The sequence below is a fragment of the Manacus candei genome, unplaced genomic scaffold (assembly GCF_025592945.1).
Source record: "Manacus candei isolate 608988 ecotype Guabito, Panama unplaced genomic scaffold, ASM2559294v1 h1tg000023l, whole genome shotgun sequence".
NCBI lineage: Eukaryota > Metazoa > Chordata > Aves > Passeriformes > Pipridae > Manacus > Manacus candei.
Genome location: NW_026138071.1, coordinates 15,365,700 through 15,392,871, shown reverse-complemented (window position 1 = coordinate 15,392,871; position 27,172 = coordinate 15,365,700). Strand labels below are relative to the sequence as shown.

Genomic DNA, 27,172 nt, shown 5'->3' with positions numbered 1-27,172 from the left:
TGGTAGGTCATTACAAATAGCAGGGGAAAAGAGACAAGCTACTAACTCAGCAAAAAGCCTTGAACAGCCACTTTGGTGCAAAATTAATTTTTTTTTTTTTTTGTGATACTCTAAGTTCTTTTCCTTAACTTAAATGTATTTTCAGTGTAGCAACGTTTACAAGCTGGGGGAAAACCTGTCAGTTGTTACACAAGGTGACTTGTAAGGAACTAATAATTTAGATAATTGTTGTGGTCTTTTTGTGAAATGTCAAGAGATTATATTTTTGGGGGTTTGAGTTGCGTTTTGTTTAGTCAGTTCAGCAAATGCTGTTTAAATCCAAGTATTTTTCCTTCCTTTTCTCTGCTTCTTCACTCCAATTTTCAGGCTTTCTGCCATTCAGAAACAGAGAAGGGTGGACAATCTATAATAACTCTTGCTTTAAACTGAGACACAATCTTAATTTCTGCAGAAAGCATCTGTCCATTTGTCCTTTCTCATACATCATCACTCTTTAATTCTTCTGTTTAGAAATACAGTTATTAAAAAGTGTGTTGCTGCTTTCCAGCAAAAATTCTCTCCCAAAAAAGAGGAAGGGAGGGGAAGACGACTATTGCAATGGGTGACTGAAAGCAGTCCTTTATGAAGATGTGGAAAATGTGTGTGTATCAGTGGATTTTTAAAACTCTATGGAGAGTTTGCAAAGCTTTGGAAACAAGGAAAAAAACCTGTTGCAATTAAGTGTCCAACATATATTGTGCAAACAGTTTTTGTTCCTTATCTTGCCTGCATCTCATGAATGGGGAGAATTCTTATCAAATTATGTCAATGTATGTGTATGCATCTTGCAAGCATTACTGTGCTCATGTGGTTTGTCTTATTTCTGCACAGCTATTATTATTCTGTAAAAAGTTGTTCTTACTGATTAGATAGAACTTCAGTTCTACCATTATTCAAGAACTTCTATGAGGCAAAAGCATGATTTAATTGCTTTAACAATGAAAGTTGCACAATTTGAGAATAAAGATGTTCTTTCTCAGGTTATGGAAATTTACTTTCCTTCTTTTTCATCCCAAATAAACCTGTGAGTATAGTTATCTTTGTACAGCTTTTCTAAATTATGGAGAAAATTGTTTAGTAACTGACTCCTACATGTGCTTAAATGTGTTGTGATTGTTTTGTTTCCTTAATAAAATGGATAATGTATTTAAACTTACTGTTGCCAATATTGTTTGTGTAATTTTTACCAGAAAGGTTTGAAAATGCATGTGAAAGATTAAGGCAACTGGTTGGAACTATTTATCTTAAAGAGATGACTGTTACCTGTTTGTAAGTAGGTTTAGAAATAGTTGTGTGTTTGACCGAATTACCAATTTCGAGTACCTGCCATGGGCAGCCTGTGTGGTACAAAATCCTCCTTTGTGTTGTCAGTGTTTCCAGGAGCTCCAGCTGGAGCTTTTGGGTACATGTTCACCTTGGAAGCTGACCGGGTTTCTGGTGGGCTGGTAGTGTAGAAGGTCTACGAGATCCTTTTTAACAACATAATCTAGAGATACAAAAATAATGCTTCTGGAACACTTGGTTTGTGTTGTTTATATTGAAAGTATTAGATGAAAAACTGTGACAGCTGTGGATGTGGGCTATGCTCTGAAGTGTTGGTGATGTCTTAGATATCAATGTGGTGAATGAATCCTCACAACTGAGAGGTGAAATGTCAGTTGAGATTTTCACGGCAACTTTGAGGATTGCTTTTGTGATGTATTTTGAGACTACTTAACTAAAAAGTATTTATTTTACCTTAAACTCATCACATTAACTTTCTAATTACTTTCTCGTTTTGAAATAGGAGGGAAGGACAGAAGAAGTGGCCTCATTCTGACAATTCCATTATGCCTTGAACAGACGAGTATGGATGAGCTGAGTGTCACACTAGACTATCTTCTGAGTATACCAAGGTGATTTGAAAGGCATTCAGAGTTGCTTTTTCTTCCAGTGGTGGACGGGATCTTTCTAATTTTTTTTTAATTTTCATTTGCTTTTCAATGCCAAATTAATTTTACATAAATGTTTGTCTAGAATGTGATACTGTCTGACTGAATTAAAAATATACATCCCGGTGAGCTAAGGGATATGTACTAAGGCTTGCCGTTGTCCTTCCATTCTGTATATCTGGCTTTTTTGTTTGGTTTGTTTTATCTTGTGTATTTCCATCCTCCTTTCTTGGGATAGCTTTCATAATTTTAATGGCAATGCACTTAAATTACAAAGTAAATTAATGAACCATTCCAGTCAAACACCTAAATTTGCAAAGGTAACGTTTCTGAAAGTAAAATAGCTTCCTCCTCTTTCTTTATGTGCCTAATCTTTGTAGCTTGTAGTGCTTTAGCGTGCACTGTCTAAAAATACACAGTCTCACTGAAGTTCGTGATCAACTTAAATGTTTAAAATTAAAATACTGCTTAAATGTGGTGAATGACGACTTGAGTACCCTGTCATCAATACCTTGCTGTAAAATCATTGTTGAATCAAGTTCTGTGCATGTGGCACTGTAAGCTTATAGAGACAGTTTTTGGTCCTGGCTTAGTTACCTGCATTTCTTTTTTTCTTAATATCCAGAGATTGATCTTTATCATAACTTTGTTTTGTTCTCTTGTGCCACTGATTTAAAAAGGAAAGAAGCCTCTTGGATAAATGCTTGGTTTTGTATCCCTTTAAATTTCTCTTCTGGAAACAGAGCAACAGTGGCATAACTAAAGACTGTTCAGTGTACTTTGCTTAGTGTAATCTATAAATAGTTTTAAAACACAATTAAAGGATCCAATTTTTTTTTTTTTACTTAAGGCTTTAAAAAATTCTGATTGGTGAGAGAAGCAAAAAATAAATTTAGATTACTTAAAAATAAAAGCATCAATAGGTATATGGGTATATTGCACAATATTTTAGTTGTGGAAATTTTAGGGTTTTTCAGACAGCTTTGTTGTCTTTTGTAAAGTGATGAAAATACCAAATGGTCATCTACACAAGTCATCTCATTGACTTAAGGGCTTGGCCATATTTGTGGAACAGATGTAGGCATTCTTGTTCTAGTAAGCATTAATTATTCCACAGTCTCATCCTGATGTATGTCTTTACATATATTAGTGTAACAATAACTGTCTAAAAACAGAACCAAAGAACTCTTTGTACTCAGTAGAAACTGGGAAATCTGTTTGAAAATGAAGTCAGTGTTCCCACATTTAATGTTCTGTTTGTCAGTTGTGGAAAAAATGACCTCCCTTTTATGGTGGCAGTATGGAAAAGTCATTGTTTTGGTTTGCATGTTGTTCTTCAATGGGAAATGCAAACCTTTTGGCCCAAGCACTTGCCTTTTTTGTTCTGGAAAGAACCATGTTTGAAAAAAGGAGGGGTGAAGGAGGGATGTTGCCCCAAGTTTAGATAGCTGTCCAGGAAACATTAATGCTACTTTTTCCCCCAAGTTCTATGTGTAAGGTAACCTTTTAATTCAGTTGTGTGTGATGTACATTGTAACTGGCTTGAGATTTGTGTTCTGGTGTTGATGGCTGGCTGCATCCAAAATTTGAGAAGCATAACTGCTTAAACTGTCTTGGGTGGAATTACTTTGGAGTGTGTGTATAAAGCCATTCTGAAACTTCAGACAGTTTATTCCTGGTGTTGAGGTCTACTTTTATGCCTTTCTTTGATGCTATTTAAAATTCTCAGATTCTGAAGTGGCCTCTTCAGAACTGAAGAATAATAAAAGTGGCAATGTTATGCTGTTGTCTGTGTATACCAAAGTTTGCTTCCTTTGTTGTATCCTCTGTATTGTGGCTCAAATCACCAAGCCTTTTTTTTTGTTGTTTTAATTATTCTAACTTGCATACAGACATTTATGTTTGTATTGGCTGAACTTTTCAAAAGTGGTAGCTCACTTCTGAATATGGTTGGTTGTATGTTTTGTTGGTTTCTAGGTTTTTTTAATAGGTTTAGTAGTAGAGAAGAGCAGATGCTAATACTGCTAGATTCCAATGAGCCTAAGGAAGTCACGTCTCTAGACGCTGTAGTAACACTATTCATCTTGTTCTTAAAAGCAGTGGTAATGTGCCTTTTGAGTTGATTCTGATTAAACATTGCAGTCATGAAGCCTGAATGTTCAGGCTGCTTCCAGAAAAATCTTGGATGTTGTCTTAGAGGTTCCTTAAGACCAAAAGCATTCTTGGGCTGACAACCAACTTTGTAATTATTTTTTCCTAAATAGACTAGTAAGGTGCCTTTTTTCCTTTTTTTTTTTTTTCTTTTTAATTCTAGGATAAAAATTTGTCTTCCACCCCTACCTGATGAAGCTCAGCTTAAACATGAAATAAATAACTGTTAAATTTGTTGGTGTGAAACATAATGCTTACTGTTACATGCAGGTTGCTTTTTTATTTTTAAGAGGATCACAGAAATGTCTTTGTTTTCTAATTGCAGATTTGGGTAGTAAAGATTACATAATGCTTTCCTACATCATGTAAATGTAATGGGTTTTAGTCACTTATAACTTTGCCAGACACAAAAATTTCAACCTGGGGCATGATATCTGGTGTGGTAACTAATGCTAAAACACGGGCTCAGTTCCATGTCCGCTTTGGGATGCTCCTGTGCTGGTTGTGAGAAGGTAACACTTCCCAGATGTTGGTGATACCCAGAGGTTGCTGCCACCGTTGAACATTGTCCAGCTGTTGTGAGCACCTTGTTACCAGCTTCAGTTTGAAATGAGCTGGGAAGGTTTTTGTGGAAATGCACAGAGAGGAAAGTTTTCACTGTTTTCTCCCATTTGGTGTTTGAGCGGAAGTACCTTTGAACTTTTGGCTTTGCAGCTGTTTTTAGCAGGTGGTGTCTTTTGTTTTGGTTTGATTTGTTTTTGTTTTGGTTTTTTTTTGTTGCAGTATACACAGACTCAAATGTTATTAGAAGGAAAAGAGATTATGTCAGTCTAAAATGCTCTTTCTTGTAGATCTATATGCAAAGCTTCTGTCCTGTAGAGGCTTTTTGTGCACTGAAATTCCTAGTTCATTTGTTCAGGAAAAAAATTTAAGCATGTTTAGATGGTTTCCTGTTTGGATATGCATCAGGTGATATGTACCTCTATCCTCAAATCTGTGTCAATTCAGAAGTAACCTTGTGAAAACTCACATCCCTTTGTCTTCCATACAACACTGTAAATTGATCTGTTTTCTGAGGCTTTTCTGAAGTTTATAGTTATGAAATCTTTTCAGAGTTGCTAAAGTTTAAAGAAATACTTCTATTATGAAATACAAGTGCTACTGGAAAATTGTAATTTGCAGTTTCTATTAATATGCTGGAGCATTAAAATTCAAAGTTATTTTATGAGTAAGTAGACTTAAGGTTTGTAAGACAGCATTTTTATAAAGAAAAAACTATGTAGTTGTATTTTACATGAACTTGAAATCCAAAGTCATTGTGATAAGACACTTGTTCAAAATTTTGTTTTTATAATTTTTTTTCTTCTTTTAGTGAGAAGTGTAAAGCTAGGGGATTCACTGTGATAGTGGATGGCAGAAAGTCTCAGTGGAACGTGGTAAAGACAGTTGTGTTGATGCTACAGGTAAATAAATTTTATACATTCATAGTTGACTGAGTTTTATAGATGGGAACCTAATAACTGTGCTATTGTAGAGGCAGTAATTTCTTCATGGAGATATAGATATTTTATAGTCTAAAATAACCAAATGTGGTTCTGTGACAGAGTTCTGTGCAGGAAGAAATTCTGAAAAGCAGATGATACAGCTCACTCAAGTGAGATACAAATTCTTTATTGCTGAGAACACACAGTTGTAGACTTTTTTCTGAACCAGAAGTTTAGTTAAAAAAAGTACAGAAATATGCTCCTGGCATTGCCAGCTATGAGCAGTAGGAATGTCTGCAGGGCAGCAGTTCACACTGATAATGTAGCTGAGCAGGTTCTGATGCAGTATGCTGTAATACCCACTTTCCCTGGCAATAGGATATAGTTGATTTTGTTGTGCATAACAGTTCAAATCACAAATTATGTTCTGAATGCTACAAAAAGGAGAAGGAAAAAAAAAGTGACAATTTCCAATTAAATAAATTGTTTAAAAAAATTATTTTAGCTCTTCAGAACTGTGGTTTTACAATAGAGTCTTGTTTCTGCTGAACAGTATATGTTATTTTCTGGTCTCAGTGGTCAAAGAAAATGCAAGATACAGCACTCCTAATACATTAGAGCACCTGAATTACTGGCTTTCTTACTGCACAGGTGATTTCTCTTTATCAGAGCAGTTTTCCTCAGAGCTGGGTGATGCCTCAGAAAGTGTGTCAAACACAAGTAATTTCATATTTATTTTTTTGTCCTGCTTGGTCATTATTGCTTCTGGGTTTTGAAGTCTGTTTCAAGGTGTATTTCACCTATTCCTGACTAAGATGGCTTTCCTATGAATAGAGTTACAGTATTTGAATCCACTGTATTCAGATTATGGTTTTATCTGAGATTTTGCTTCAGCCAGCGTGAGGTGGTGACATTTGGTGGCAACTGCAGCTGGTGGGAAGGATGCTATTTGCCCATGCTCCGATTTCAGCACGCATCCTGCCAGTGTGCAGCCTGCAGAGACATAAGTTCCACATCTGTATCTTTAGTTTGAGAAGGAAACAATAAAGAACATTTTTCTATGTAAACTGATCGCTTGTGCAGATCACATGAGATTTCTCTTTGCAGATCACGTGAGATTTCTCTTTGCTTCAGCATACATAGTTTCCCAAAACACTTCTATGTTCAAAATACTTTCCACTTGTAAATCATTTTTGCAAATTCACTGAAATGGTGCAAGAATTAATTTTGGTTTTGGTGCTAATTTCTCTGTTGGAAGTATTTCACTTTTCTTGAATTATATTTTTATAAATAAACCAAAATATTTAAAGAGAAATCACATGGATTGTATCACCTTTATATCACTACTCTGATTATTTAACTCTTCCTGCTATAGCTGATGCCTTGGGAGTAATCAAGAGTCTTTGTTCCTTGATATACATTCAGTGTGACAGTATAAAATCAGCTTAGTAGATGAAATTATTGGTTTAGGCTGAGAAATGTTTTACTGGTAATATTGTAATGAATTAATATGTTGAAATGTCAATATTCAACCCTTTCATTCTAGTCTAAGCAATACATACTAGAGAAGTATAGGGTCTAATCTTGACATGTCATCTGGTGACAACGTATACAATTTTTTTCCGACATTATGATTACTATTTCCTTCTGCATGGTAAATAACACTTGTGGAAAGCCTTGGGTTTAATAATAAATTTTTAATAAAATGCCATAAATAAAATTAAGCCTAGCCAATAATGCATGTTTTTTCAAATTAACATAATGTCTTCAGGACTGAAAGTGAAGAGGTTATATTTTCTTTTCAGTTCTGACAGTTTTGCTACGAAATCCAGTGCAATCTGCTACAAAGCAGGATGGAGCCAATATGTGACGTAGATGCAGTAGACTTACTTTAATTTTTATATGCAGTTTATGAGTTCTTGAATAGATGATGAAATGTAAATGTGGTAAATGAAGGTGTAGTCTTGAATGTGGTACTTATTTTTTAATTTGTTTTACAGAATGTTGTTCCAGCTGAGGTGTCACTTGTTTGCGTAGTAAAGCCAGATGAATTTTGGGATAAGAAGGTTACACATTTCTGTTTTTGGAAAGAGAAAGATAGACTTGGCTTTGAGGTATGTAGATCTTTTGTCTATTTCAGTCAAAATTACTGTTTCTCAAATACTGGATGACAATTAAGATGTCTTTAAATTAGTTCTGTTCCAGATACTTTGTGGATATCCTTAACAAACCACTGTGACTTTTTAACTTCTTCCCTCTTTAATAAGAGTATTAAATGAAGTAGCTCTCAAATTAGAAATGTGTGCCATTTAATTCTTTGCTGAGCAATGGTATAAAGTTGTTTGATACATATTGTGGATGATTTGAGTAAGAAATGGTTGTACAGGGTTTAGTGTGAAATTTTTCATGATTTCTGTAATGGACTGTGGAGGTACATGTTGTATGGTATCACTATATGAGTAGTAACAATTCTGACAAACGTCTTGTTGCTACTACATGCATCTCTCATTTTTTGAGTTCTTTTACAGTAGTAACAAAAGTTATACATCCCTTCAGTTTGACAAATATAAGCTGATACTGTTCTAGTTGTGAGGCAGAGTGTGTACGAGAGACTACACACTAATGTTAGCAGTTCCATTGTTATATCTGTTGTGGAGGTTAATGGAAACCTCAATTTTCCATGTTTTTTAGAGAATTATCTGTATTATCAATCTTTCCAATCATTTTCTATGCTAATCTTTTTTGAACTACAAGCTTGCTCTGCTCGCCACATACTAAAATATCTACTTGTTTTGTATAACAAAATTCTTAGCATCTTTTTTGATTTTCTTTGTGAAAGATTTAGTAGAAAAGCATTTTGCATCTTGACCAATGCTGTGTAATTCTTTCTGATGGTGAGATTATAACATTCTTGAACATTCCTGCAGAACACTTAGTTCAGGGAAAATGAGAATTGGAAGGTGGCAGCTGAAAAGTTTTGTAACTGCTAAATAATATAAAAAGAAATTCTCTATCATCTAGATATAATTCTGTTAATTCATGTGAATTTTGTCTTTAAGTCTTGTGTCAGACTTTACCTAGAATAGGTGGCTTCATTTTTGAAAACAATTCCTGCAAGTGGAAGTGCTCCAAAGGAGTGTGGGGGTAAGGGGTACGGTACCTCTTTTCAATGAGGTGTCCAAATATTTATTTATGTATTTATTTATTTATTTATTTACCTCAAGATTCCTTTTATTACATTACTTCATTTTTTATGATCTACTTATAAATCTTACAAGTAAGGAAATTGTGCATGTTTGCCTTCAGGTTGTTTATTTTATAGATGAAGACCATATTTTATTTTTGAATACCTTTTTAGAGACAGGTTTGAAAAGTAGCCTGAGTTCAGCACAGCAGTCCAAAGAATCTCTGAACAGCTACTTAGGTGTTTGAAAGTCTGTAGTCAGGAAGATACTCAGTAAAAAAGATAGTCAAGTGCCTGAAATTTTGCTACTGGTTCCAATTATGATAATTGTGACTTCCATTACAGTTAAACACTTTGGGTTTCACAGATGTCTGTCTATCCTGTCACCTGAATTCCTTAAGAAGACTGGCAGAGTTGTGATCGTAGATTGTTTCCATCTTGAAGTTTGGCATGTAGCAGCAGCCCAGTCATAGCTTCTTTACTCAAAAACATGAGTGTAGTGGTGCCCACCTTCTATAAACTAGCCTATTGTTTTTAGCCACATCCAAGATGAGAATTTAAAAAGCATCTGAACTAACCGTCTGTAGTCAAAAAGATAATTTAAGAGCTGCTGTTTAGAAAATGACTTAAGTTTGCAATATTCAGTTTCACACAGATTCTTTCAGGACATAAGGTAAAAAAATGCCTCATTCTAGAGAGCAGCAGTAGTAATGGCAAAGCCTTCTCTTTAGAAGACTCTACTGTCTGATTTAGGCTGTGTTTTCCCATGTGCACACCTGTAAATATAGTGCTTGGACAAGTTCAGGAAGTGTTTGAAGTTGTGGTCTAAAAGAATTTTATACATCAGTTGTTTGTATATGGTAGTACTACTTTAGAAGTCAGTCCTCTAGAACGTTCTTCTTGGGTTTTTCTTCAAAATGACTCAGCTAGAATCCATTTCTAGACAAATAAGCGGAAAACCTACAGAAAATATATTAACGAAGCAGGGATAATTTTACATGGCTGCAATAATAAATGGATTTTTTGTTTGACTTTGAGGTTTGGCTAACAGTCATTAAATGATAATTCTTTAATTTAACAAGCTCAGTAATTTTACGAAGTGTGTTCTGTGCCAACGATCATGTTGGCATTGTTGGCATAGACCACTGGAGTTATGTAACTAAACCTTTTGGTTTCTGTTTCTAAACTCTTTTTTTTATTACTGAAGTGTAAACATTTCTGTCTGACTTGAAATTTTGAGCTAAGATTCTCTTAAATTAATAGTTCTAAAGTTTTAGAAAGAAGAATATAATTAAAGTAGGAGAGGCACTTTGTGCAAACGTATCAAAGTATGTCACTTGCAAGAAAAGTAGTCAAGAGGAAAACTTGAGATTTGTTTTCTGATGCCTCCTTATATCTTGGCTTGATACATGGGCAGGTCAGATGCTTGAATTATATATATACATATGTATGTATAATATAACAGGTAGTTGCTGAATTCTCATTTTGGTTCATAGGTGTTTGCTATTGAGTTTCCCTTCTGAAACAGGGTGAGACTGCTTGCTTGCATGAGGGGCTGCCATCAGCTTTTCATCTAGCTGAGGTTGGACCATGAGCAGCTCTTGGTATAGAGTTGCTATAGATATTTCTAAAGAGACTGTGATACCATCCTAGTGCATGGCTTTTCCTTGTATCTTGCAATTTGTTGGTTTATGTTGGTTGATTGGTTTTCGTTCTGTTCAGTAAGTCATATTATTAAATGGCATTCTTCATTAAAGGACAGGAAAAGCTGAGAAGAGTAGGAAAAATCATGTGCTTTCCCAGATGTTGAAGACTCACCCTTGGTATTAGACAAGCCTTTGTTCTTCGCTATTCATTAATTCTCTTGGTTATTCATTACTTGGTTGCAATCAGGAAAACTGTCTCAGTGAAACCCACCTTCTCTGTGCTCCAACTAATATTTATATTAGAGACAGTAGTATGTCTTTCCTCTATTTTGGATAGGAGTGCAGATAAGACACTGCTAAGGCTGTGGAAGGCTCTAACTCATGCACAAATCTACAGCTACATAATTTTGTATTACTGGCAGGAAAAACAAAGCAATGCCCAACTTGTATTTCGGATCACGGATCAGATTTGCATAACTATTAGGAAAATCCAGGATTGCTTTTGTACCAGTGAAATGAATATGATGTAAAATTGAAATGAAAGTATGAAATCTTTTTATTCACTTGGGTGTAATTGCATTTTATTTGGAGTAAATGCTGTGTAACTGTGATTTCTAATTTCTAATGGGGCATTACATCTACTTCCTATTTCCTGCTACCTTATCTGTTCTTAATATCTTGCTTAATACTTGCTTTAATGGCCATATGAAACCATTAAAAACAGTGCCTTCCTTTCTGTTCAGAGGCAGAGATCCTCTGCCTCAGAGTGTGATGTGGTGATGATGCGTTGCAAAGCACTGAAAGTAAATGTGGCAACTGAGATCAAAAGGGCTACTGGGTGGATAACTACAAAGAGGTGGGCTGATTCAGCTAAGTAAAAGTGCATGTCCTTATTTCTGGTTAGTATTACTGTTGGTTTTGGACCTGCCTGAGGACAATTGCCATTTGTCTTCCAGCCGAATTTTTCTTTGTAACTTTATTCCTCCTTTATTAGCAACCAGTTCATGTGTTTGTTAATTGAAGCAGTTTTATCTGGTTCTGTGCCATGCTTCATAACAGGAGAGTTGTCTTAATTGCTACAAGGCTGTCTTTCAGCCAAAATGTTGCATATATTACACTGCAATACTTAATACTGTTAATGTTTTAAAAGATTGAAGAACAGGATTTTAGTATAAAAATGTCTGTGCTTTGGAGAGTTCAGAGGTGTTGCTTTTTGCTTTTTTATTGTATCCGCATAGTGATGTGAAACTTTTAGTAGCTGTAGTGTGTTGTATTTGATCATGAGCTTTTCATATGAAGACAATTAGCATAACTGGAATAAAAAAACGTACCATACAAATTGATGAAATGTACAAATTTGTACACAATTCAAAAATTACCGACAGACTGGTGGGGTTATTTTGTGTGTGCCATTCATTTAAGGAACCTGGAGGAAAAATGGTCTCTGAGCCTGAGTTAGGTATTAGATTAGTACTTTGAAAATTGGTTTGTCAAGAGCAGGGAGGAAGAAAGTGTACTTGCTATCCTTATCCTTGTGGAAATCATGGAGAAATATTAAAAGTTCACTTAGGATTGGGAGATAAGAAATCAAGGGAATTTAAAAAAAAAAAGAGAAAGGGAAAACCAGGTGGTAAACTACTGGGATTTAGTTAAAAAATAGAGTTTATAGCAAAAGCATCCTCACAGTCCTGAAATCCAAAGTCTGAGCAGTTCTAAATGCTTCACACCTGCACTGTAGCAGCTGACAACTCTTAACTGTCTAGTAATAGTGTCAGAAATTTCTTATGATAGTTATCTGCAGAATCTGCTCTGGAAAATCTCAGGTCTCTAATTTACCTTTTAAGAATGATGGTAATAAACAGAGTATTGGTCCACAGAATGAAGAATGAATAACACTTTGTAGGAGGTACCTAATTTTTGTCCATTTTCAGTATAGTGTTTTAAGATTGAGACAACAAAATTTGTAGCTTTCGTGGACTTTTCGAAAAATGCATATAGGAGTTCCAATCTTCTATCAAAACTATATTTAACTGCATTTCTCTTTTCATCTGCATGTATCTTTGTTGCTTCTGGAGGCAGTGGGTCCTTTCTTTTAGAAACCTGGGCCAAATGAGGGAATTGTCTCTGGAGCTGGAGCCCGTAAGCCTGAGTTTACATCATGTTCTGAATTCAGCCCTAAAAAAGGGTGTGTTGGAAAATACCAGGATCTGTGCCTATTTTCTCTTCTCTGGGATGGAAAAAGGACAATGTGCTGATTATCATAAGCCCTAGAGGGAAAGGTGAATGAGTGGGTAAAACCATGAGTGAAGGAGACAGTGACTGGGAGTGGAGCTGACAGTTTGTCTTCTGTTTATCTAGATTCTGCTAGCTGCTCTTGGGTTTCTAGTAGGCCAGATTTCCATGATACTGGCCAGATAAATACTTAACTTGTGTTTCTTAGTGTAAAATTAAAGAAAATGATCTTTGTTTAAATTAGTGTTCCATATTAACAAATAACACCTTAAGCTACTCAGTTTTTAATCAAATAGTCATTCAAAAATGGATTGAAATAGTATGTAGCATCAAAAAATAAGATTATTCTCCTCAGGAAGAGGAAATCTTCACTTTACAGTTCTCTGGCAATGAATCACTGTCAGAGTAGATATATGGGCAGCTATCTTTGGTTGCTTAGAGTGCCATAGTTATTCTTGCAAAATCACTAGGAAAATAGTTGAGGCTATACTGAAGTTTTTCCAGCAGATGAGTTTGCTGGAGAAGAAGCACAGTTAACTTCAAAAAAAAAAAAGCCAAATATTGATTTGATTGTGCTTTATAAAACAATTAGAATTCAGTCCATATGAACTTCTCAGTACCTCGGCACACCTGGTAAAAATTCTTTAGAAAGTATTGTGAACATCATCAAACTTTTTGGTTGTTGGATATTAGGTTGCTTGACATGTAAAAAAAATAAATTAAAAAAACCCACCCAAAATTAACAAAAAACTCCAAACCAAACCCAGACCAACAAATTACGCACAATATAGATATGTGGATGTAATGCATTATGTTCTCTGTTTTCATAAATTATTTTGCCAGGACTGCCTTTTTTTGTTCTGGGAAATTGAATGTATTTTTAGGTTTACAGTGTTGTGTAAATGCCAGTTAATTGTAATGTTTTTTTTCTAAATGAAAACACCATTTATTCTTTTAAACCAAATCTGATTTTTAAGACCTGACTCCTGAGATTACAAATAGGATTTAGTCCCCTTACAGTGTAGTTGTACCTATTTCCAAGTATAAAAATTTTACTCTAATAACAGATGTAGAATATCACTATCCAATTTTTTTTAGATAATTTTCTTAAGTTATCCCAGAAGTGGACTGTATTACTCATTGATACCAAGCTGTGAAGATAAATGCAGATATTTACTTAGCTCAGATGATCATATGCTTAGATTTCAGTTGTTCAAATTTTGTATTCTTAGGGGATGTGTTCTCTTTTGGAAAGTAACTGCTCCTTTTTTCATTCAGTAGTTTGGCTACTCTGATATTACACACTTAAAAAAAAGCCCCTTGTTACTGAAGTTTTACAGCACCCTGTCTTCAGATAGCTCCTGTGTTTGACTCTGTGACATTTGAATTAAAGAGCTCTTTCATTACTTCCCTCAAGAAAGAAAGAAAGTTCAGATGGATGTATTTAACATTTTGGGGGCACTTTTGCATTTCCTATTGAATATCCAGAATTCCTCTCTCATCTTAACATCTGCCTCTTTCTCCTTGTAGATGATCAGTGAAAATTATTGCAGAAAACAGCAAATGATGCAGAGAGAGAGGTCAGCTTTCTGCAAACAGTATTTGAAGCACTTTTATTACAAAACATACATGTTGCATGGGTCAAAACCATATATTTTGACTCCTGAGCTATAGAATTTTGCAGTTAAGGCACAAGACTTTGTAGTACAGACTTTTGGTTTTGTTTGTTTGTTTGTTGGGGGGGTTTGTTTGTTTTTGCTTGTTTGGTTTTTTTTGTTTTATTTGGCAGTTCTTATAAAGGTTTTTGGATTTTATTACAAAATACAGCACTTCTACTTTTCCCAAAGCACTGTTCTGAGTTATATCTGCAAAGGCTTTCACAATGTTTTAGCAGGCCAATGTTCTACAAAGCAAGTTTCTGACTAGAGTAAGGAAGAGAGCTTTACCACACTTCCAGGTTTTAAAAAGAACTCAGTGCAGATGATAATTCTATGGCTGTTTTTGTCTGTAGCAAAAAGGACGTGTTCGAAACCTACTACCACTGTCAGCTTTATTAGCTGTAGCTGTTGTTGGAAGTGGGTGGATGAAGTGGGAAGGGAAGCAAAGATTTAAGGATTCAATAAATTAGACTTTTTTTTTTCTGTTTTACCATCTGTTTGTTTCACCCTTGGGAAGTTTAAGCTGTTCGTTTTAACGTCCAACTATAATCTGCTGTCTAAAGACTTTTACTTTGGATTAAGAAAGCTTTTTTTTTTCTTTTTCTAGAGTCAACATAGTAAAATTACTATAGAAAAAAACCTAAAAAAAACAAAAAATCATTTCAGTTGCAAGCAAACAGGGGGTTATTTCTATTTTTACAACTGTAAATTACCTTATCTGTACCTGTGTTGAACTGTGACATTCAAAGGCAAAGGTGGAATGCTAGTTCATAAGGGAAAACTCTTTTCAGGATGTTATAATTTCACATTTATTTTCACAAAAGATAAAAGACAATTACTGTTACTGGATTTTGAAAAGAAGTGTCTCTTCATGATGCACATCACATCTACCGTTTTTCAACATTTTTGTTTGCTTTGGCTGTTGGTCTGTGTGCTTATGGAATATTAACCTGTAGTAGCTGATTAAAACATTATTTCAGAAGCTTCAGAGAAGCAAATTGCACTTCTGACATCTAGAAAATATCAAAGCTAATTTACTAATGTAAAGCATATTAAGGATGTTAAATTAGCACTGCACCAGTCTAGGTCTAGAGCAAGAGCTAAATTCTGTTCAGGACCCTTCCCTTCTGCCACCACCTAGTTAAAAATTCAAATATTTGTTTACTTTTTGGAAAGTCTTCAGACAGGATTTATGCAGTTAGCCTGGTGAACAGTCAATGAACAGTTTAAAAAAAGAAACAGTTTAAAAAAAAAGAAACCTAGAGAATGAATGGGTTTTGAAGTAATGTCTTAAGTTACAACAAGGCTTATTAATGAGGTGGAAGTTTTTCTTTTTCCAAATTTTTCTAATAAGGTGCAAAAGAAATTTGGGTTTGACCAAATCTCATTTTTGAGTGGGTTCTTTTGTCAGAGGATTATTTTCTCATACTGCTAAATTATTTTTGTCATGCAGGTTTTGCACTGCAAGAGAAATTTTTTTCTAAAAGAAAGTCCCCCTGGTACAAGTTTACAAAGCATAGTCCTTGCCCATTCTCCTTCCTGAAGGATCTCAATTAAAATCAGAAATAAGTGGTCTCAATACAGTCCCTCCATTTTTTTTGAGCTATTTGTGTTTTTTTTAGACCAGCTGCCCTATTTACCTCAGTTCCATACCAAAATTAATTTTCTTCTTTTTTTAATGAACTCACAAAGATGAAAGGGAATGTAAAAAATGACCTAAAATATAAATGTGTGCCAAAAGAGCAAACGTCTTTTTTTTTTTTATTATTCTTTCTTGGACCTAGAGTTATCTGGGTTTTGGGCAGGTTGCTGGCATTACTTAAAGAAAATACAGGCTAATTCCATTTACAGCAGCTACGAACCATTAAGAGTACAGGACAATGGATATATTTGGATGTTGCTGAAAGATTTTCCTGTACAATAATAGACTGTTTGGAACTACTCTGAATTCTTTAGTTTCAATGTCTGCAGGAACACGGAGCTGGAATAGAAGGCTCTTTCCAGTTGGCTCTTTCCACATATTCTTGTCCCCTGCAAAAATATGTGAATGATCTGATGGGTTATCAAAATTTTCTTTCCTTTTTTTTTTTTTTTTTGCTTTCTGGGTATGTATTGCCAATATGTCTGCTTCCACAGAGAGGCTGGGGGTTTTTTCCACAGGTTTTCAGTGCTTAGCATATTATACATTGAAGCAACCTGTGCTGCCAACTTTTTGTTTGAGTTTATATGAATAAGCTCAGCCAGGAGCCTTTAGAATGCAGAAATTAAGGCAAGAATTTGGTCTTCTGACTAGCAGCAGACCTATGTTTTGCTGTATTTCCTGATGTAGTTGATGAGCTAGATTTGTCTCCTGGGTGAATGACATGAGCTTTTAAGCATACTAAGGTTTGAATTTTTGATTACTCATGGAAAGGGTACAACTTTTGCTGAGCATATTTGCTCAGTAAATGCAGGCACTTAACTTTTATGGCACAAACTTACCTCTGGGATTGAAAGTATTGTAAGAGAGTGATAAAAATACTAAGTGCTTTGCAGTATGATAGCCTGCTACTATATTCACTAAAAATGGATTGCATGGTGTATGACTTAATCATGAAGCATTAGTTCCCACCAGAAAAAAAGATATCCAGGAAACACATTTCTTTTTCCTATTGTAAATAGACAAGGTGGTAGAGCTGATGCTCTTACAGGATTATGCATGAGATATACACTGCATATGGGAATTACCTGTGAGTTAGGCCCAAGTTAACTGCAACCAGCCATATTTCATTTAAGCATTTAACAGTAAAAACTTTGGTCACTTTCTCTGAATCACAGAAAGATCTGCTCAGTATCTCTAGACATACTTAACCCAAGTTCTTAGATACTTAAGGAAAATATAAGCATTACTTACAAGTTACCTATTTTATTGTTGCAGGTTATTTTAGTATCGGCTAACAAGCTGACACGATATATAGAACCATGCCAACTGACAGAAGATTTTGGAGGAACTCTCACCTATGATCACATGGACTGGTTGAATAAGAGGCTGGTTAGTTATCTGTGTTTTGGGGTTTGTTATTTGGGTTTTTTTTAATGGCTCATTCTTGAGCCATGAGATTTTTATTTGTGTAGGAACTACTAAGTGTGTAAGAAATTGGCATATGTGTAGTAGTGCAGTTCATTAACATGAATAGTCTTGTGATAACTAACACTGGTCATCAAGGGATGATAAAGCTAATGTAATCAATTTGAACCAACAAGTTCCTTAATGAAGCTCTCTTACACTAACTCTAGAAGAGCCTGACTGTATGGTATACTTGCTACAAAGGGAAATTGTTTGCCTGCTGTAGGAGAAGACCAAAACAAGGAGAAAATACTTGGAGTCTGTATATCCTCCAAGGTTATCTCGTAATTCTTGGCTCCTGTGGACTAAGAGCTAGGTTTTAAACTGTCCTACACCAAAACCTCTGTCAGTGCAGCTTCCCCAGTACATAGAGGTGCAGTAAATGTCTATGAGCAACTACACCCTTAAATCATTAATAGACACAAATTGTGTAAGCAACTGTTGGTGCCATAGCTCTCCAGAATCTTTTTTCATGGCTACTTGCTTTTCAGTTACTTAAATAGAATTTTCAAAACAGTATTTAATTTCCAATGAAACAGTGTGTTCCTTTTCCATGCAGTCTGTTCTTAAAATGTGTGTCTTCATCTGGGATCTCCGGGTAGGGTCCTGGACAAGGAATACGCCACAGTGTGTTGCAACTGCAACTACCTGAAGCCTTCAAACATATCTTGCAGCCAATCTCACAGCAGTACTCCCCCCTTCACGGAGTCTGAGGACTTCCACCACTTTTGTTTCTGTTCTGCTGAATCTTAGTGAATTGTGTGTTCTCACCCAAGGCAGAGAAAGCATCGTCTACTGTGTGGTTTTTTTTTTTCTACTGGCCTTTGCATGGGCTTTATGTGTGTGTGGATTAGGGCAAGGCAGTTTGTTTCTCTGCTTGAAATTGGGAGCACCTGGGCACAGGGTAAGGAAGGGAAATCTAATGTTGTCACTCTCCTTCATTTTGGTTTGATATACACAAATCTGGCTTCTACTCAGCTATTCCTGCACTCATAAAATTTATAAGAACAGTGCTTCCACTCTCTCTGGGACTTTTGCTTTATGTTTTGTTCAGACTACAACTGAAAATGTCTTTCTCCTGTCTCTCCTCTCTTGGTTTATTTCACTTGTTTTGTATATTAATGAAGAATCTCATCTTTGCAACTCCTGAATTCTGAAACTAGACAAGTGGGCAGAAAGGTTGTTTAAGGTACTAGCTGAAAAATAGTTTACAACTGTTTATACATATTCATGCTATGGATTTTTTTTCTTTTTTAGCAAATGAATTTAGCTTGTATTTTATAAACCACTCTTATAAATTGGCTTTTAAGACTTGTCCATCTCAGATCCTTTTTGGTTTTCCTGAAATTTTAAGTAGTCCTAGATAAGTTAAGGAAAGTTCCCTGGCAAGCTATTGATTATTAATTTATTAACACCAAAATGACCTGGAAGTTATTGTGCTTGTCACTTAAGGCACCCAATCATGCTCAGTTTTGTTAAAAAGCAAAACTGAAACCAACCCTCAGAAGTCAGGCACATAGGAATTATCTGAACAGTACCCAGTGTCTGACTGTACAGGCCTTCTTATCTGAAATCAGAAGCCCCTGTGCTCAAAGAAACTGATGAGGGTATTTCTTTCTATATAATATTTCTATGTAATGATACATTTTTCTTTTACTTACTCGTTACAATATAGTCCATTTCAATAGTGATTAGAAGCTGAAATCTTCACAAAATTTTAAGCCATTCAAGTGAGCTGTCAGACGTTTGTGTAACATGCCTTGATTCTTAAAGGATTAAATGAAGATGTAGAATAAATACGTCCATAAAAACTTACAGGCTTTGCAGTAATCTCATTTTTTTCAGTATTTAGAATTCAGTCCACCTTAGTTATATTCACTATCTCCCTAAGGAATCTTAGTACTCTTAGTTGTTCCCTTAACAAAACTAGGTTTCTACCCTACCATCTGAATGTCGGGAAATAATTACACTGTGTAAGGATTGAAGTACACTTACAGAACTAGTGGATAAATTTGCACTGAGGCCTTCAATACAGCCACTTAAAATTTTCTTAAATTAATACCTACCTCTTACTTAGGTATTTGAAAAGTTCACGAAAGAATCAACATCTTTACTGGATGAACTTGCTCTAATTAACAACGGAAGTGATAAAGGAACTCAACAAGAGAGAGAGAGGTGTGTGATTCACTTTTTGAAATCAATCCTTTTGGATTATAAAATTTCATTTGAAATCCAAGTATGGAAAATATTATATGCCTTAAATATTTTGAAATGCATAAGGAAATTCTAAACATTTATAATGTATACAAGAAGATACATGAGTCTTTGTGTAGATGATGCTCATTTGACTATTGAGTACATGCAGCTCCGTTTTTGTTTTGATTCAATGAGTTGAAAAAGTGAGGACTTCACTGAGTGAGGGAGGAAACTTGATCTCTTAAGACCATCAGGTAGTTCTAGCCTTAGTTGAAGTTTTTAGTGCTATTGTAATACAAATTTTAATAATTTGTTTGTTACTTTTTTCCAAGATCAATAGATTTGAACTTCCTTCCATCAGTTGATCCTGAGACGGTATTGCAGACAGGTATAGTAAGTCAAAAAACTAGAATGTTGGTCAGTAAGGAGACATAATTCATTTTAAGCCCCAAATGAAAGCACAGAGGGCACAATAATTATCTTAGCCATCTTCACAATGTGACAAGCTTATCCTTTAATGTAATCTTTGGGTTAAAAAAAGGTGATGCTAAGAAATGGAAGAAATTGAAATGTGTCTTTTTAAATACATATTTTTACAATCCTACTAACATCTTTACAATATTACCATAACTAATGTTTAATTTTGAGAATGCTTTGTGTCTAGATGATGTCAATATGTTTGCCTTATAGAATGAGTCTGTCTCAGTAGCCACTGAATGGTTACAGTACAGATTGCATTTTCCTGCACAATTCTAACAATTTACATCTGTCTAGTTCTGAACTGGTCATCTGTCAGAAAAGTGAAGCATACAGTCAGCATACTGACTCTTTGCTGCTTAGACTCTTTGTTCAGCATTAAATGTTGTTTTTAGGGTGAATTTCCTATTGACAATGAAGTATAATAGACTCGATTTAGACTAGAAATTTGTTTTTAAATCAGTGCCTTTTTGGAATAAGAAAGCATAAAGTTAAGGTGGTGATCAGAGTCTGAGTGTTTAGAATTCTTACCTTATGGCATCCTATAAACTAATGTGTGGATCACATGTAGCATTTGTCATAGAGAACTACTGGCTTTATGTTGCCCCCTCCATGAAAAATTTATTAGAAGTGGGATAATATTGTTTTGACTTAAAGGTGAAACAGTAGTTTCTTACTCTAGTCTTTGAAGTTCTTTAAAATATGAACTGTCTGTAGACACTGTCACTGGATTTTAGCCTAATTGTGTGTCCTTGTCTAATGGTAAGATTTTTGGACAAAACAACACTTCAATTTTGTGTAAGCAGATGGCTCCTGAGCCCATTAGTTTATATGCATTCTCTGTTTTCTTAATTATGGCATAATGAATTTTTTTTTTTAGCTACTAAGTTTTATAACTTCCATTAAGTCATGGAAGTTCCTAAGAGGCAAGCTTTTCTCTGTTAGAGTCACTGTATTGAAATCTTGAGGGGAGGAGGGGGAAAAAATCAGCCCTCCCCAGTTAAACATTTCGATCTCCTAAGGATAAATACGAACAAACTGAGGATTTAGAATAAAAGGCTTCTGTTTTCCATAATTACAAGTACTGTTCCTTTCACAAGTTCCAAATCCACATATATAGTTCTTAGAATTTGATAAGAATTTAGTTTAAAAAAACATTTTTACCTTGAAAAATGGTAATCCTTTACTGCTGAAACAATACAATTTCAAAATTATCCCAGTAGAACTGTAATATCTTGTAAAAGCCTTTAAGTCTGTTTGCTCTGAAGCTATCTGTGTAGTATTATAAAGGATGAAATCCAAGATGTTTGTTTCTATATTATGGCAAAATGTATTTGAATTCTTAAAACATTTTCATTTCTCAGTAATATATGCTGAGTAATTTAAACTTGTTTGCTGCAATCTCCAAAGCTCTTGGCATTTTGATTGTCTAAATAATACCAGTTGAATTTAGAGTCTTATGCTTCTGCATTTTCCTTGAGGTATTACAATTACTCAAGTGGTAATTTTTTCTTTTAGTGAACTGGCATGTTACCATTTTAAGACCTGCAGAACTGATGATCTTGAATTGGCACACTTTCACACCAACATACCTTTAGTGACCAAACACTGATTTATTTTAACTTGTTCATTGAGCTCTTGAGGAACAAATTGATGATCTGGGTTTACTGGTAGTATGGTGTTTACATCCTGAAAACTTTAACATAACTTAAAAATAACATTCTTCAAACAGTTGAAGTAGACAGTTAAATAGTCAAAATATACTATTTTTGCATATATGAAAGTCATTGCAGTGTAGAGAGCCTGTACCCTGATACGGTGCTTAAGAGCACAAATAAAAAGGCGAGAGAAGTAAGAGCAAAATATTGAGAAAAATAGTATTCAGCTCCACACTTTCTATGAAAGTGTTGTACTTGCTATAAAAATCCTGAAAGACAACAGAGAAATTATATGGTCAGTTTTTCAGTGCTTCTAGAGCATTCATTTAATATAAGAAAATAAATTGTTTGAGAGAAATACTTCAGATGCTACTCACCATTTTGAAGAATCAGAATACTTAGAGTTGTTTAAGATTCTGGAATGTGCTTGCGATTGTTTCTTTACATTAATCAATGCTATTGTCAATTTGCATGTTATTCACAGTATCTCTTTTATATATCTAAAACATAACACCTTTCTTTTCTTCTGCTTTATGACTGATACAGCCCCACAAACTGTGACCAGAGTTCTGCATGAAAATCATATCATTAAATGTGCCCAATGCATGAAAGATCATTAGCTGCAAAAATGCACTGTTGGATGGTTTACAAGCAGGCATGCTTACTACTAATTTTGGGGGGGGCAGATTTGAATCTAAATTAACCACATCATTACTGTGTTCTTAAAGGTCATGAGTTGCTATCTGAGTTACAACAGCGTCGATTCAATGGTTCAGATGGAGGGGTCTCCTGGTCTCCAATGGATGATGAGCTGCTTGCTCAGCCACAGGTCATGAAGCTGTTGGACTCACTCAGAGAGCAATATACCCGCTACCAGGAAGTGTGTAGACAACGAAGCAAGCGCACACAGCTGGAGGAGATTCAGCAGAAGGTAATGCAGGTAAGCTTGGAGTTGTTCTTGAATACTGTGAGGCAGAGGTTTGAGCTTGAGTCACAGACTGTATTTCCTGTGAAACTAAAAATTAGAGGTGAGCCCTTAGTGCCTCCCTTCACTCCTCAAATGTTTGTGTGCTAGTTATACTCAGTGCTTTACATTGTGGCTACCACAGTGACTTTCCCAAGGCTGTTGTCATATGTGGAGGTTATTTTAAATGTGCTCTCTTGCCATTGTGCTGAAGAACCTTCATGTTGTCCCTTTGCTGTGTACTGTGGCAGTGTGTGGCTGCATTGTTGGAGGGGCAAATGCTTGACCTGTTGGCAAAGAGAGGAACATTACACGTGTGATTGTAAATTTGCTTGAGAGTTGAAAACCTTCCCCTGCCTATGTCATTTCAAGTTCCTGTTACTGAACATAAGCTATTATTTATTCCTTATTTTGTCTAATATTTTGTAGTTTAACCTAAGTTAAAGTGCTTATACTCTCTATTTCAAGGATACCCTCACAAGAATGAATATAAACTTCCTAATCAATTCTGTGTTAAAGGTCATAATGAATTGGTTTGGTCCTTAGGAAACAGGCATGTAATTAGCACTTTCAACATCATCTCAGCAGACTCTCACTAGAAAAAATTGAGGAAATGGAATTAATTTATTCCTCTTGTATTTATCACTTGAAATTAGATTTATGTATTTTTAAGATTCTGTGTAGTTTGAATATGCAAAATCTAATGGAATAGATATTGCTTTTGACCTTCCAGCACTGGCATTTCTAAGGCATGAGGAGTGCAAGTCAAGTACTTCCACTTGACAGCATTTCAGATACGGGTAGAAATAAAACCTAGTTAATTTTGTGTTATCTAGGAGTGAAAATATAAATCTACTGAGGAGATAATGTTCATTTTGTAGTAATTCAGATTATTATAAAAAAATTTAAAAAGCAAATGTCATCTGCTGGTATGCTGAGCTGGAAATAATAAAAATAAAAGAGATTAAAATAGTCCTATATAGAACATATCAGCATAGCTGTGCGTATAATCAGGTGAGATTTTTTTTTTTTCTATGTTAAAGTTGTGATGATTGATTTATAACATATTTTGGCAAACTGACATTGTTAATGCATTTAAATAGACTTATTTATCATGACAGCCTCATTTTGCAATATTTGTAGTAGAAATAGTTATTGTTTGCTCTGTGTACAGTATGGATGTTACATGGCAGGGGAACTGAGTCTCAGTACACAGTAAAACTAATGAATTTTATAAAGTGCATTTAAAAGCTTTCTAAGTGGCATACAAATATTTGGGAAAAACTTACTAAATCTAGAAAATTATTTAGTTCCCTTTTGGTTTACGGGGGAAAATCAGGCTAACAGAAGGAGTTAAAGATGAAAAGTAAGAAGCTAATGATGTATTGGAGGAAACCAGTAGAGGCAAAATGCCACGGAATTTATTTTGACAAAACAAACAGAAGTTGCCATATAACATGCTTGCAGTATTTTCAGTTAGAATGGGTTTACAGAGAGAGAGTTTTTCCCTGGTGTTGCTGTTATTTTTTTTCTTTAGTGTTTTGATTTTCTGTTAGCTTTCTTTATAGTTACATCCTATTTCATTCTTTGTATAGCATCTTGTATTGCTACCACTAGTGGCTTGCTTTTGTGTTCCTGTTTCATTTTCACTGTTTGTTGCTTCTGCCTACTGTGACCTGCTTAGTTCTCACTCCTGTCTCAAAGCCTCTTATCAATAGCCGCCTCTCTTCCCTTGTGCCTTCATATCATGCCCTCTCCTTTTAATTACCTTACTTCTGTTCAATAGTTTTATTTCCCTTTCTTTTGTCTTTCATTCTGCAGTGTAAAGATGACAATGATTTTCAGATGTTTTCTGATGAGCAGTTTTTCTAAACACTGCTTGGGACCAACTTTGTATGTTATGATAAATTCTAGCTTCGTCCCTCCTTAGGCAGAGGTGTTAGTTACTATTTTTCTAACCTTAATTAATTAAAATTAATGTGAGGCCTTGCAGGAATCTAGTCATTAACCATTTAAAAATGCATTTCATGAAAAATTACATAACTTTCTGCATGTCCCGTAGTAACTCTGCTCAGTTCAAGCATCTGTCACAAGAACAGCCGTGTGCTAAGCTAAAGTTTCAGAGGCAATGCAGTAGTTGCTGAAAACTTGAAATGGGGAGGTGGTCTTGGTCATAGAGGGCACTGCTAAGCAGGAGCCTTGCACACTGTTTCAGACTTGCATGAGAACTGTCACTTCCATATGCAAGTTTTCCAGGCCACACTGACCTTACAGGGGGACATCTGAGTGCCTTCACTTCTAGGTCAGTTCCATATTTAACCAGCAGCAGCTGTGCAGAGGTGCTGAGCACAACAGGAAGTTTCTCTTTAAACAAAATTATCCTAGAACTGTTGTCTTAATTTGTCCTAGAAATGATTAAAGTGAGGAAAGCTCAGGATGCCTTTGGAGCAAAGAATATATGCTCTGAAAGGGGGCAGGCAGGGGGGTGGGCAGAAAAGGGCAGTGGGAAGACAGTTACATAATGACTGAAAAATGGGGTGAATTCAGTGACTGTCTGTAATGATGATGATCATTCTTGATTTACTGTTGCACTGTACTTTAACAACACTAGAAAAATGGTCTGATTAGTCCCTGTTTCATTTGTCTTCATATTTATGGGGTTACATTGTGTATTGTATTGTATTTCCTGAAAATCTGTGTGAAGCTATTTTGTCATCCATGTTTAAACAAAAGTCACATTGAGGGGAGGAAGCCGACTTCCTATGCCTTTTTATTAAGGTTCAGAATGTGGAGGTATTCCTGCATTTCCTTACTGCAGGACTCTAGCAGTGAATTCTGCTCTAAGTTTCGTTGCAGCTGTCTCTGTTTTCCAGATATTTAAAAAATTATCATGAAATTTTTCCATAGATATCTGATTATTCAAATGTGTGTAAGGAGCCCAAATTTTGATATACTGTTTTGCTCTGAATAACATTTACATCAAACGAAATAGTTTCAAAATAATAATAAAAGAAATCCAATACTGTAGTCCAGAGTTGTACTGCTGTGACCTTGCAAAGACATATTCCATGAGTTGTGGCCACTAAAACTCTGTAACAGGTTTCTGTTATTTGAATAGAGCAAATTGAAAGATATAAATATATAAAATACTAAGTTCACGTGTAAATTTAATTTTGGAATAAATATATATTGTGTATTTGACTGTTAATATATTCAGCAAAATAAGGAGAAAGCTCTCAGGTGTGAGGTCAAATACAGCTGTGCATTGTAATCACTTGGGTAAAAAAATCTTGTTTGAACACAAGAGGTCCATTTTCATGTAAATGGTATTTTGAGCTCTTTTGAGAGCTATGAAATGAGAAGTGTGTATATGAAAAAATCTTGTCCTAGTTGCCACTGTTTTCATGGAGCTGACAGGCTAAGGTTAATGAAAAGTAGTTTCTACTTAAAACTTGAGGATGTGGATGGATTCTACAAGACTTCCAGAGATCTAAAAAATATCTGTTTTTCTCATAAACATATACTTTTTTTTTGTTTCTGCTTATATTAAAAAATTCTGTTTATATCAGTTTTCACATAATTGATTTGCTACTTTATTTTTGTCATCTTTATCTTATTGACAGGTAGTCAATTGGCTTGAAGGACCTGGATCAGAACAGCTAAGAACCCAGTGGGGAATAGGTGATTCCATTAGAGCTTCACAGGCTTTGCAACAGAAACATGAAGAGATTGAGAGTCAGCACAGTGTGAGATTTCCCATACCCTTTTCAAGTATTAAAATAATTCATGCAGTTATGAGCAGTGTATTTTGGTTATGAGGATCTGGGAACTTTGCGCAGTACGCAATGTTATGGGTTACAGAGGAAATTATCTGAGCAGTTTAAGAACTTAATGTGGTCATTCTATTTGCATATTATTTATTTTCTTTTCCGTTGTAGAAAAATGTTAATTTCTATCTGTGATTTCTCTTGGGTTTAGTATGTTACAGCAGTTCTTAAATTTTCATGTTGAGTAGGATGAATAAATTTACTTTTTCCTCTCTACCAAAATGTCTGGGAAATCCTGTACTTCTCAGATGAATGACTTAATAATTTTGTCTTTTTTAGACTACATTTACCAGTAGCTGAAACTGGCTTAGTACTTACATTGATCAAGATGTCAGATATACTTTATGTTCATAATGAAATCTTGAAGATGCTGGTTTGTATCTATACTGACTTGATGCCTTTGTTTCTATTTGGAATACTTCCTAAGGTTCAGTAGAATTTTGTCTTTGCACCAGGTGATTAATTAGGTTACAAATATTCAGTGCTCCCAAAGGGAGTGTTGCTCACAGTACCATTCCTCTTTTCTGACTTCTCTTGATGTAGACATCGACAATTATGTCCACTTTTCCTAAGTTCCCTTTAGTCATGGCAAAGAAAATAGTCACTGAGTTATAATTTT

The 27,172-nt window shown here is 35.1% G+C and overlaps 1 protein-coding gene across 6 annotated transcripts in view; it reads left to right on the top strand.

Annotated features, from left to right (window-relative positions):
- Nucleotides 1-27,172, top strand: part of SESTD1 (SEC14 and spectrin domain containing 1) — a 55,194-nt gene that overhangs the window by 13,837 nt on the left and 14,185 nt on the right. For 5 of the 6 annotated variants that reach the window (XM_051787295.1, XM_051787292.1, XM_051787294.1 and 2 more), the window contains 8 exons: nt 1,826-1,934; nt 5,494-5,584; nt 7,606-7,719; nt 17,243-17,356; nt 19,509-19,606; nt 19,960-20,015; nt 22,491-22,702; nt 26,350-26,472. In XM_051787295.1, the coding sequence (XP_051643255.1) occupies nt 1,826-1,934; nt 5,494-5,584; nt 7,606-7,719; nt 17,243-17,356; nt 19,509-19,606; nt 19,960-20,015; nt 22,491-22,702; nt 26,350-26,472 (917 nt within the window). The remainder of the gene's footprint in view (nt 1-1,825; nt 1,935-5,493; nt 5,585-7,605; nt 7,720-17,242; nt 17,357-19,508; nt 19,607-19,959; nt 20,016-22,490; nt 22,703-26,349; nt 26,473-27,172) is intronic. The other variant, XM_051787297.1, reaches the window with a different exon arrangement.